General features: G+C 43.6%; 1 protein-coding gene across 1 annotated transcript in view; it reads left to right on the forward strand.

Moving 5' to 3' along the window:
• The window catches only part of RAB15 (RAB15, member RAS oncogene family), a 54,541-nt gene extending 42,241 nt beyond the window's left edge, over positions 1 to 12,300 (forward strand). Inside the window, exons 6-7 of the mRNA XM_069950318.1 lie at positions 9,211 to 9,276; positions 12,023 to 12,300. Of these exons, the coding sequence (XP_069806419.1) occupies positions 9,211 to 9,276; positions 12,023 to 12,178 (222 nt within the window). The 3' untranslated portion in view covers positions 12,179 to 12,300. The remainder of the gene's footprint in view (positions 1 to 9,210; positions 9,277 to 12,022) is intronic.
• The last annotated feature ends 920 nt before the right edge of the window (positions 12,301 to 13,220 follow it).

Genomic DNA, 13,220 nt, shown 5'->3' on the forward strand with positions numbered 1-13,220 from the left:
CGTATGCTTCCTGCTCAAAGAATTGACATGTCAATTCTTTGACCGGAGAACAGAGACGCGTGAGCCCTCTCATAGAGATGCCGTCTGACACTGAAGCAGGTGGGATACTGCAGCGGAGAGTTCCGCCCCATTTGCTCAGTGTGAACATACTCTTATTGGCTGAGCAGCCTGTCATTTTGGAAACTGGCTCTAAAGTTCCAGGGGCGGCTGCGGAGAGTGGGCAGAAGCTAGAGAACACCGGGAGCGTGAACAGGCATGTATAACATTTAATATTTTACACTTAAAGCAAGAGCTGCACAGACATCGCTAACAATATATATACAGCCCTTGCAGCCTCAGTATATAACAGATTAGCACTCGCTTATTCGGAAATATCACGCCGTAATAGCAAATAAATTGGCCATATTCTATCTCATGTTGTATTACAATGGCATTAACCCCATGTGCTGCCATACACTGATATATAAAGTGCCTATGAGCGGTGCTGTAGGGTCAGTAAGCTAAAATACCAATTCCAACTCCTTTATTTTCTCATACCGTGACTCCAAGTCTAAATCTCGGACGCTGACTCCTTCATAAATGGCTAATGTATTATAATTAGTAATAACAATTTACTATAGTAAAACTCTAACATCAAATTTTTTTTATCACCTATGAGTCCCTCTAATCAAAGTCAAGAATACTAACACTTCCACTTCCAAGAATTATTGGGCTCCATTCAGACCCAACATTTTTCTAGTTCAAAACACAATTTTGTTGCTGTAAATCATTCCTATTTGAATATTCAGTTGATCCCTTGCAACAACAAAAAAAAAATATTTGAACAGTACATGTATACAGTCAAATGTAGTACTGTATGAATAAGATTTAAAGCTCATTCAGACAGGAAAAACTATTGCTCATGCTTCGGGTAATTTTTTGGGCATTAATGGTTTATACTATAGTTGTATTGTTTAGGCTGGGGCTACATGGTGATTTCTGGTTGAGCGATCAGAAACCACAGTGTCATGCTGCCTGATTGCACAACTTCACCATTCACACAAGTGGATGGGGTCACGTGAAAATCTACAGGAGGCTGTTACTTTTTGCAAAAAAATCCATCAGTTGGGTCATGGTTGGGGAAACTTGTATGTGACAAGGGACTCCTTCACTTGAGTTGCTTGATCAGTAGTTGCTATGTAGCTCTTGACTTTGTTTAGCATTGTCTGGAAAAGTACAAGTTAATTGTAGATACAGTACACAATATGAATGATTTTCTATGAGTAAAATTGACATATTGTGAGTAAAATCTATTTGTGTATGCTTTTATACATCTGATTATATATCGTGGTAAATACTTGAAATCAAAGTATTTTAGGAGTGATACCTTTATTGGCCAACAAAAAAACTGTTAGAGCTGTGAGCTTTCGGGATTCACAAGATCCCTTCGTCAGACAAGTTCACAAATGAATCATACATCTGATTAAAATTAAAATACATCTGATTAAAATTACATTTGATAAATATTTTGATTTAAATAATCAGTGGATACTTTTAGGGATTGTGCTCAGGGCCAATTTATAGAGAGGGGGGAACTTGAGGGGCCTGCACCACCCACCTTCCTTCATGGCTTCTCATTGACCAAGCATGGAGGTAAAGGTGGCTATAGATTTTTCAATAACTATTGCTCAAACTTTTCTTTGCCCAGCAGTTGTCTCTACTTGTTTCCCCATACACAGCCAAATGTTCATGTGTTGTGTATGGAGAGGAGTAGGCATATTCCTCTCCAGACAATAATGTCAGACAGTCAGGATTTAACATTCCCGACTCTTCTCTCCACCAACATAATCTGTCGTTGGAGAGTCAGCAGGCTGCCATGCATCTTGTCTAAGGTATATGGGAACCTTTATTCTCTTTTAAAGCCCAAAGGTGCTTTAACCAAACACCTTTAATAATTGTCGACTGAATAATTGTCGGCTGTTATGTCTCTTGGGTTGGCACTCCATATCCAGCAATGTTTGTCACGGCTGAGAATTTTTGTGTTTTCTATGGGGAGTAAAGGGTACACTGTAACCAGATTGCTCTGGTGGCAGCTTATCTCTCTAAGAACAAATGGGTCAGGCAGTGGCTTCCATCACATCCGACCCCTATCTCCACTGACATCATATGTCGGTGGAGTGTTGTGAGACCCCTGAACACATTACACTGATGGGTTTTGAGTGTATGGGGTCCTTAAGACACGTACGGACTTCAGTGGAGATGGACACCCGCATGCACAACCTCTTCTCTATATGGCTACAAAAGGAGATTGGGTGGGGGTTTGGGTCCTAGTTAGAAAGGAGACTCTCACCATTTTTTTTTTCATCCATAGACTTCTACTTACTTTGATAAATCCTAAATATTATAATACCCTTTAGTCTAGTAATTTCAAAAAAAGGATTAGTACTTGGAATGGAAAATACAAAACTCTGAAACACCAGTGTGCAAATCTGTTATTAACCTCAAATTACCGGGGACAATGCATGTCTCAGCTCAGCAAATACCACTTCAGATCTCCGACCCTTCACTAGACTCTATTCTCGAGAACTCAATATTTTGAACACTAAGAAGTGTCTGGTGCACGTAGATATATATTAACCCTGTATTTTATTTTACAGGCAGTGTTCAAACATTGAACAACATTTTCAGTGGACCATGAACTAAGGAGAAAATGTATGTACTGCAGATAAGTATGTATTAATTTGACAGTGCCGGTTTCTTTGTATCTAATATCTTATGCATGATTTATTTAATATCGGCTTAAGATTCTATAGTTTACTCTGACAACTAAATTACTCAGTTTCCTCACATTAAAATAATTATATAGAAAGCTGCAATAGCGTTTCTGTAGTTAATGGAAGGTGAGTGTGTGCGTATAATGGCATAATGCAATAATAATATAAAAAATCAACCCCCCAAAAAATCAAAAACATCGGTGGTTAAAAATACAAAGTGTGAATAAAAATTTTGAAAATTCTATTTTTCTGCATTTTTTTTTTACACTTTTGAATCAAAAGTTTCTATATCGTTATTTATTCAACTTTTAAACTTGCAACCTTGTGTCAAATTGGCATGGCCTAGAGTATCAGTGCCCTAGGCTTGCACCACCCCTCCGTCCCTCCTAACGATTAGGAATGTCCCAAGCAGGATTTTTCCTATGTGAACGCTGCACATGTGCTGGATCATTAAGGCACCTGTGCAGTGTTCAGACAAGTGATGAATAGGAGAAATCCTGCCCAGGGGCATACCTAATGATGAGGAGGGTGGGGAGGAGGGACAGAGAGGCGGGCACAAACCACACCAATTTGACACAGGGCTGCAATTTTAAAAGTTTTTTTTTAGGACAATAACTGCAACACCTGCCGAACAGACCCCAGGACAGATCTTGGATTAAAAGCAGCTATCTGAGGGTACAAGCAGTTGGGGGGTACAGAGTCACTTTAATTTTCTTATTGATTTGATTTTTGAAAACTCCCAATTTAAAAGGATAGTATTTATAAATACATACCTATCCCATAACATGTAAGCATGCCACTTTCTTTTTGGCAGGGCGGGGGATTAGATAATCTCAGCACGAAAGTATACTTAATCGCACAATTAAAATATATCATTTATTAGATATGTATTAAATTGTAGTACCAAAATCTGATATACCATTCACAAGATCAAACAAATTGTGAAAAACTGAGTGTAAAGGGCACAATCACAAAAGCAGAGATATCTCCTTGGCTATCGCCAATCCATCCTGACGTCAAATGGCAGCTATTAGCACACAATAAGAAAACCAATCTCAGACAATGTGTTCCCACACAAAGAGTCTAATGTACAATAAATACCAACGTGTTTCCTCTCCAAATATAATAGAAGATTCATCTGGGGACTAAAACAGGGATAAGCAAGAAGACACAAGCTAACAAAATTAGGCCTAGTACAAGTAATTGCTAATAAGTATAAAACAATACCAAGGCTCATAAAAGCCATTGAGCCTTTTCTTAATGCCACATATGCTTAGAGGAACATTAGCATCCTGCACGTCAGGAACTTGCTTGCTCCTTGTTCCCCATTCATTGCCGATGCTATTGCATGCGACGAATGGCCGATAATTGGACAAATATGTGTAATAGTGCCTTACGGTTCTTGTGTATATGGATATAAACAGATCTGCATACAAGACAAGGGCTTTAGCCAAGTAAAAAGACAAATGTTCAGTCATTTCTATGTATAATCTGAATATCCTTGACAGATAAGGAACTCCCCACCCCTAAATTACATTTTGCGGTTAATATTCAAACATTGTTTACTGTGCAAACATTTACCGTCGGTTCATGTGAGCGCTGCGCCTTCCTTGAATACTGCAGTATGTAAAGTGTTAGCATCACATGCTCAAGGGCTGTGTAATTTCAGTTTGCCTCATTTCTGAAGTATTTTAGCAACATATTTGACCACTGTTTGGAAACAATTAAAATATATCAAATTAAACAGATATTTCACAACAATTGAGGATCCTCACAATTGTCGGATGTTCACTCGGATTTAGCAAATACATAAAAAAGACATGATGCAAAACAAGATTTAAGGTCCCATCATAATCCCTTTGGCCAATGGAAATTAGTGATTCATTGCTTAAAGGGGTACTTTGAGAAGGAGTCTTTCTAAATATATACCCAGGGGTAGGTCGTTTGAAAATAATAAACTTCCCTTGCTCCTGTTCCGGTACCTTACCGATCCATCCCACAGTTCATCCACTTCTGCAACTTTTCTGGAACCTCTTCTAGAATAGGCTTGTCCAGCCAATCAGCGGCTACTGCGGTCTCCCACCTCAGTGGCTGATTGGCTAGGCAGATCTGCAGTATGCCTGCAAGATCACTACCCTAGGTCATAGGACTGTGAGGTGTGCACCATTCATTAAAGGGACTCTGTAATCTCCAAAACACTCGCTAAACTTAAGTTATCAGTAGATTATATATCAGTTGAGTATATGACCCTGATTCTATATCTGCAATTTTTATCTTTCTATTTTCTTGCATTACTTTGCTATAAGCCACAAATGAAGGCGTCATAGTCGTCCTCTCCATTATATTCTTGAGCTAAGTAGTCCTCGCTATGCATCAACATGCCCAATTTATAAGTTTACAACACAAAAAGATATAAATTACAGATTTGGAACCAACATCCTTTATCCTACTTACAGATGACTTAAAGTGACTGTACCACCAGGCCCAGGCTGAAGCACTGGAGGCGGGGCAACCCACCCTTCGTGGGAAGAAACCCCAGCCCTTCCATGATGTGATTCCATGACGTGACATTAGAATCAATGGAACCCTATCATAGAGGGGCGGGGGTTTCCTCCCACTAAGGGTGGGTCGGCCCTCCTCCTGTGCTTCAGCCTGGGCCTGGTGGTACAGTCACTTTAAGTTTAAGGTTTTGAGGAAGGTAGGTTGAAGTCCCTTTAAAGTGTACCTCTACTTGTGGAGGTCACTTTTGTGAAAAATTGTGCAGCACTGTGCATAAAAGTCACTTCTCTAATGCATTTATTTTGACTTTTGCATCAGATTAGGCTTTTAGCACCGTTCTCTCCACTACCCACTATGTACAGTGGAATGGTGCTTCCCGCTGCAACTCCATAGCACCCACCTCCAGTGTGAGCCCCAGCACCATAGACTTACATTTAACTGGGTCTCTCACTCCAGGTGAAACTATGGAGATGCAGTGGGAAACTATATCTGATATGGTACAGCTGTATGCAGCAGGGAGAATGGGTGCTTGGATTCCTTATTCCAATACTAAATTTAAAAATGATGTGCATTAGAGAAATGACTACTGTATACAGGGATGTATAAAAGTAATTTCTCAAAAAAAAAACGTAAAGGTACACCTTAAAGGGAACCTGTCACCCCCCGTACCGGGGTGACAGGTTCCCGACCCCCCGTTAGAGACCCCTATACTTACCTCATCCCGCCGGGTCCCGCTTCTGGATTCGGTCGGGTCCCGGAGATCTCAGCCGCTGCAGCCCGGCGCGCGCGCTGAGAGATGAGTCCAACACCCATAGAGAATGACAGGAGAGTCCAGCGCTCTGTCATTCTCTATGAGCGTTGGACTCATCTGTCAGCGCGCGCGCCGGGCTGCAGCGGCTGAGATCTCCGGGACCCGACCGAATCCAGAAGCGGGACCCGGCGGGATGAGGTAAGTATAGGGGTCTCTAACGGGGGGTCGGGAGCCTGTCACCCCGGCACGGGGGGTGACAGGTTCCCTTTAATAAATTCCCAACAGTGATAAAGGCCTTACCAAGCTGCGGGGCCTGGCTAAGAGAAAGTAAACGGCTTAAGCATCAGAGTTGTCAGTGGAAACAGTGGAAAAACGGATGAAGGGGGATTTATCAAGACAAGCACATCAGAACCTCAATCCCTGTCCCCATGTCTCACACCAGATTTAAAGGGAATCTGTCAGCTCCCAGGCCCTGCCTAAAGGCCCTATTCCACGGAACAATTATCGTCCATATTCGGCCAATATCGGCCGCTATGGACAATAATTGTCCCGTGGAATAGAGTGCAATGATCAGCCGACATTGTTCATGTCGGCTGATCGTTGCAGTGGCTTGTTTTTCAAAATGTTGAAAAACAAGCGACTGATACAGCAACGATCTGTTGCCATCGCTCCGTTGAATAGGAGCATCGGCAGCAGACGCTGCTGTATCCTATGGGCTGCCCGGACGATCAGCGATCCTCCGAGCAGCCCCCACCGCAACTCCCCACCCCCCCTCCCGCACTCACCTGCTCGCTGCAGCCGCGTTGAATAGCGGCGGCAGCGAGAGGGAAACGAGGAGCAAACGAGCGCTCCTCTAAACGACCTGTGAAATAGGGCCATTAGGTGCTGGCAGTGTGCTGTAGCTGGCAGTCCTCTGGTGCCTTTTGGTAATCTGTCTGAGAAAATGATTGCATCACTGAGAAGATATTTGTTAAGCAAGGTTATCACTAATGTCACTGAGTAAACATTGGAGTTATCAGAAAACAATCCACCACACCAGCTGGTTACACAGTCCTGCTACTTTATATCACATCATAACACATGGCTATATAAACATATAACACAACTATTAGATTTTATTTCATTGTTAGTTTAACGTATGTCAAAAAATAACGCCTGTCCTGAGTTTCTGGACTGTACAGTTTTGGGGTATGACCGTGAACAAGATTACATGACTATTAAGGTATACTTTCACCCCATGTAGTGCAGTAGAGACAGAAAATCAGTAAAGTCAGCTCACCCAATAGGAACATATAGCTTCCAACTAGAGATGAGTGAGCCAGCAGGGGCAACATAAACATAAGATTATATGATTTTATATTAAGAGTGTGGGCCTACACATTTTGGACTTGGGAGTAGAGATGAGCGAACCTTGAGCATGCTCGAGTCCATCCAAACCCGTTTGTTCGGCATTTGATTAGCTGGGGCTGCTGAAGTTGGATAAAGCTCTAAGGTTGTCTGGAAAACATGGATACAGCCAATGACTATATCCATGATTTCCACATAGCCTTAGAGCTTTATCCAACTTCAGCAGCCACCGCTAATCAAATGCCGAACAAACGGGTTTGGATGGACTCGAGCATGCTCAAGGTTCGCTCATCTCTACTCCCAAGTCCAAAATGTGTAGGCCCACACTCACTTGATAAAATCTTATGTTTATGTTCCCCCTGCTGGCTGGCAAATTATCATTTTATTTGGACTTCTCCTTTAAATGTTAATTGGAACAAACTGCACCGACTCATATTGTATGAACTTAAAGGGGTTGGCCACTTTATAGTAAAATTGTTCAGTGTACAGTATTACTAGGTGTACTCACATTCCTTACTAACAGCAGTCCCCTGTGTACCTCATAGAGCTAAAATCAGACTCCCCTCCTCCAGGTTGAGCTGCCCTGCTCTGTGGTGAGTCTGTCCATAAGATGGCCGACATGGAGGAGCATGTGACCATGGTCTGCATCCCCCCAGTGTCCACCATAGGCATATACAAGCTCAATGTTGGACACTTAGGAGTGGGGCATGGTCACATGCTCCTGAATGTCAGCCATCTTTTGGACAGACTCGCCACAGAGCAGGGAAGCCCAGCTGGAGGAGGTCAGACATCACTGCAAGCAATCGTGGGAGTAAAATGTGTTGCTTCCTGCTTCTCCCCACCTGTTCTAATGATCAGCGCCGAGACCCCCTTTGATCAAATCTTTTGATACGTCCCTATGACATGTAAAGTTTTTCAAAATGACAAGAACATGTTAAGCCTTGGAGACTGGTGTTATCAATATACTTCATCAGGATCCCTGACTGTGTTTATTGGGTTTAGGCTATGTTTAAACAACATTTTTAACGGCCGTTAATTGATACTCAAAATAATGGCCGTTATTTTAAAGGGGTACTCCAGCGGGGGGCACTTTTTCGCTAGGACCGGGGAGGAGGTGGCTAAGGGAAAAGACATTCACTCACCTTCCAGGTTCCAGCGGCAGGTCCGGCATCGCGGCGCTCCGATGCCCGGTTCCCGGCCGCTTCTGGGTGTCTGACGCGGGTCCGAGACGTGACGTCTCAGGTCCGCTCAGCCACTCAATGACAGATCCCGCCTCCTTCACTGAGTGGCTGAGCGGACCTGAGACGTCACGTCTTGGGCCCGCGTCAGACACCCGGAAGCGGCCGCAATGCGGGACCCGCCGCTGGAACCGGGGAGGTGAGTGGACGTCTTCTCCCTCAGCCACCTCCTCCCCGGTCCCAGCAAAAAAGTGCCCCCCCGCTGGAGTACCCCTTTAAGCACCAAATTACAGCCTTTGTTTAACATATTTCTGCGGCCTTTAATACAATGGCTGCCGTTGGTACATTATTTGAGTTTAGGTTGAATGATGGCCGCTTTTAACACCCCTTTGGCTATTTTTAAAGGTCCATTGAACTTTGTTAAAAACAAACTGTGTGTGAACAACTTAAAATAACGAATGTTTTTGCTAAATAATGGCCTGCCAATAAATGTATTATTTTGACGGCCGATGTTGGCGTTGTTATTCTAGACGTCATCAAAAATCATTGAAGAATAAAAATAATGTCTGTTTCTTTACGGAAAAAGACAATGTGTGAACATGGTCTCAAAATTGTTTGGATTTCTTTTTTTCAAGTTACTGTTGTCAAAAGAAGTTCTGACAAAATATTTTTTTCATTGTAGCTTGCAGAAGAATATGGCATGGACTTCTATGAAACAAGTGCCTGCACCAACTATAATATAAAGGAGGTAGGCAAAGTGTCATATTGATGATATAGAAGTCTGTTCAAAGACTATGTAAATTATTGCCATGGGGAAAACGATTTTTACTAGAGAGTACATTGAGTAGAAAAAAAAAAAGTTTCACTAACTGTCTTTAGTCTGAAATTTTCATTCCTTTGTTCATTTTCTATAACTAGGAGCAACTTGCTTCAAGTTTCAGAATAAACTTTTTGCATGAGACATACAGAAATCATAATCACATTACAATGGAGGAGAGAGAGAAACTAGAAAAAAACAGTACATCACATGAGAGGAACCACTGTACACAACAACATTTAAAATAGAGCCATGGGTTGTTGATTCAGTATACTTGCTTTAGCATTTATTAAGTCGGCGGCTGTTGCTGATATTTTAACACTTAACAGTGGCGGATTAAGTGTACTATAGACCTCAGGCTGTTCACATAACTTGCCCCTCTTCCCCACTGTAACTAAGATAGTCATTGTTCATAAAACTTTACAGTTGCACTTTAAACAAACTTACTTACAACAACACTAATTTAGTTGGATTTCTTTGTAGATAAGGTTTTTTTTTTTAAATAGTTTTTCTTTTTTATATTTCTAAAAACTTAAAAAATAAATAAATAACTTTTTTAGGCTATGTTCACACACACTGTTGAAATGACAGGTGCATTCAGCGGCAAATGACGGCTGTTATTATATAGCCATTATACGAAGAAAATCCATTGTTATAAAATAACGTCTATAGTGTGCGAAGATAGCCTTAGTCCTGGGGAGGGGGGAGTCATCAATGGGTTAAGTATAAAATAACGTGACCCCCCCCCCCTTCCCTCCTTAATTAAACTGCAACATTACTTAAGACCAGAACCAGACCCCTAAATACTAGTAACGTGCCATCCCCCTCCTTACCCCAGACTGGTGGTCCCTCTGCCTCCAGACTTGTTACACTAACATCCCCCGCACGCCCTTCTGATGGCCTCTTTGTGGCCTTTCCCGCATACCTTTAGCTCTTCTCTTTCTCCTCCTCTATACTGCTCTGCAGAATATTTAGGACCTGTGTGATAGTCACATGTCTATGGTCCTGCAGAGACTGCTTAAGCATTGCTGAATGGCTTCCCTGCTGCAGTTCTGCCAGTTATGCAAAATTTATGCAAAATTTGCATCAGGGGGTTTATTCAGAACAGAAAATATATGTCCATTTTGAATGGTCTCAGGCCCCCCAAGACCTAAAGGGGACATATAATCTGCCACTGCCTAAAGGGGTTGTCCAGCATTAGACAACTTTTAATATACTGCTACTGTTACAGTATATAGAAAACAAAAAAGAGCCTATGCTTACCTCTACACTGGTGTCCTCCTACGGGTCTCTTGTGTCCCCCGCATCTAATTGCAGCTGCATCCACGATCCCAGCCAGTCACCGGATGTGGCGCTCTCCCATCTCAGTTTGTGATTGGCTGAGGGAGCTGTCACTCCTGAGACTTTGTCTCAGAATTGGAGGCAGCTGAGATCAACTAGAGACATTAGAGACCCACAGGAGGGCACAGTCAGGGAGGAGGTAAGCATAGGCTCTTTTTTGTATATTAAAAGTTGTTACATTACAAGACTTAGGGTACGTTCACACTTACCGGATCCGCAGCTCATTTTATTTAAATAACTGAACACAGCATCAAATCTGCACCATCAAATCTGCTGCGGATCCTGTAGGTGTGAACGCACCCTTAAGGTAGATTCAGTTTGATTGCTTACATATAGGTGTTTAGTCCAAGTTTAGGCACAAAAAAATGGACTCAGGCCTAGTAGCTGACAACAACATTTGTAGCTGAGAGTGTTTTTTGTCCTTTGTGTGTCTGCAATGAAAATAACATCAAAATATTTATTATGCAATTAAACCTGCAATTAAACCTGCACTTGGACTTAAAGGAGAAGTCTGGGCAAATAAAAAATAATCAGAATGGACAGGGAGTAGGGGGAAGATAAGAAAGAACGTATACTTACCAGTCTCCAAGCTCTTGCAGTCTCTATGCTACGGCTCGGCTAACGGAGCCAGCCAGTGACTGGGACGGGACACCACTGCAGACACTGACTGGCTAAGTGGGCCACCTCCCACCCTTTCCCACCGAGTTGTGATGTACTAAGAAATAAAGAGAAGATGACATCTGGCTGGTGCGTGAGCCCTATGATGCCGCACTGGGAGGGCACTGGGACCGGGAAGTATAAGTTTTTGTTATTATGTTCCCCCCATCTCCTGCCCACAATTATTAATTTTGCTGGACTTCTCCTTTAAAGGACACCTGTCACCCCCCGTGCCGGGGTGACAGGCTCCCGACCCCTGTTAGATCCCCCTATACTTACGTGATCCTGCCGGGTCCCGCTTCCTGAGCCGGCCGGGTCCCGGAGATATCAGCTCGCGAAGCCTGGCACGCGCGCTGACAGCAGAGTCAGACGCCCATAGAGAATGAATGGGGAGTCCGATGCTCCGTCATTCTCTATGGACATCGGACTCATCTCTCAGCGCGCGCGTCGGGCTTCGGGCGCTCATATCTCCGGGACCCGACCGGCTCAGGAGGCGGGACCCGGCGGGATCACGTAAGTAAAGGAGGATCTAACAGGGGGTCGGGAGCCTGTCACCCCGGCACGGGGGGTGACAGGTCCTCTTTAAGGTATGTCAGTCTGGCATATTTATCTATTATTTCAATTGCAGTTTTCTGTGCTTTCCAATAAAAAAATTTTCTGTCTGTTTTGTGTGCTCTAGTCCTTCACTCGACTGACAGAGCTGGTCCTAATGGCTCATAGGAAAGAATTAGATGGCTTACGTATTGCATCCAATGATGAACTGAATCTAGCTGAGCTTGAAGAGGATGGTCGGAAAGCTGACGGAACAGCAAATTCCAAGTCCTGTTGGTGTTAGACGCCCTCTACTGGCAACTGAGATATAGCTGGAAGATCCAACAGAAAACGGAGCATCTGAAATGTTCCATTCTGAAAGTGCCGTGGGTCTTGGTAGACATCAAAACTATTAATGATGAAGGCCCCAGTCCTATTTTGTTTTATTTTTTAATTTTTTTGTGGTAAGAGAAAAAAGAAAATCACCTATTAAATTTGGGAAAAAGATGCATAGTTGACATCTTCATGAAATTTGCAGAGACAGTAAAGGGCACATGCTTCTAAAAGGGTTGTATTACATGCCCCTTGAATGGATCAGTAGTGTGTAATTTGCTACACACCTACTGAAGAGACATTAGTAGGGATGGTCCGAACCCGCCAAGGTTCGGGTTCGTACGAACCCGAGCTCTCGGCGATGATTCCCGCTGTCTGCCCGCTCCGTGGAGAGGGTGGATACAGTGGGAGGACCGCCTGGAGAACTGGGATACAGCCATAGCCATAGACTGTATCGCAGTTTTCCAGGCGGTCCTCCCGCTGTATCCACCCGCTGCACGGAGCGGCCAGACAGCGGGAATCTGATGCTGAGCGTTCGGATTCATACAAACCCGAACCTCGGCAGGTTCGGACCATCCTTAGACATTAGCATCACTCCTGTTCATGGGATGCGCCTGTTTTTGCAACTTAACCTTTTTCAGGGGCTGCAACACCACACACCACCAGTGGTGTAGCTACCCTTAAGGCAGGCCATGCCACTGGTACAGGGCCTGTGCACTAACTGTGAGTGTTTGTGATGAACTTTTACAGTTGCTTTGATGCTTTGACTGACAGAGCAAGAAGCCATTGGCTTCCTGCCCCGCCAGTGTCTCTTGTGGCCGAAGGCAGCATTGCACCTCCGGTCACCTAGTGCAGTCCCCTGGCATTCATTCACCCAGCTTCCTGGTGCACAAGTGGCATCTTTTGTGTGCCAAGAAGCTGGGAAAACGAAGGAACACTGGGGGAATCCATTGGGCCACGTGAGTATGGTGGTGGTGGGTTTACGGGGCTCCGTACAGTTTTTTGCTATGGGA

This window comes from Dendropsophus ebraccatus, chromosome 13, assembly GCF_027789765.1.
Source record: "Dendropsophus ebraccatus isolate aDenEbr1 chromosome 13, aDenEbr1.pat, whole genome shotgun sequence".
Classification (NCBI taxonomy): domain Eukaryota; kingdom Metazoa; phylum Chordata; class Amphibia; order Anura; family Hylidae; genus Dendropsophus; species Dendropsophus ebraccatus.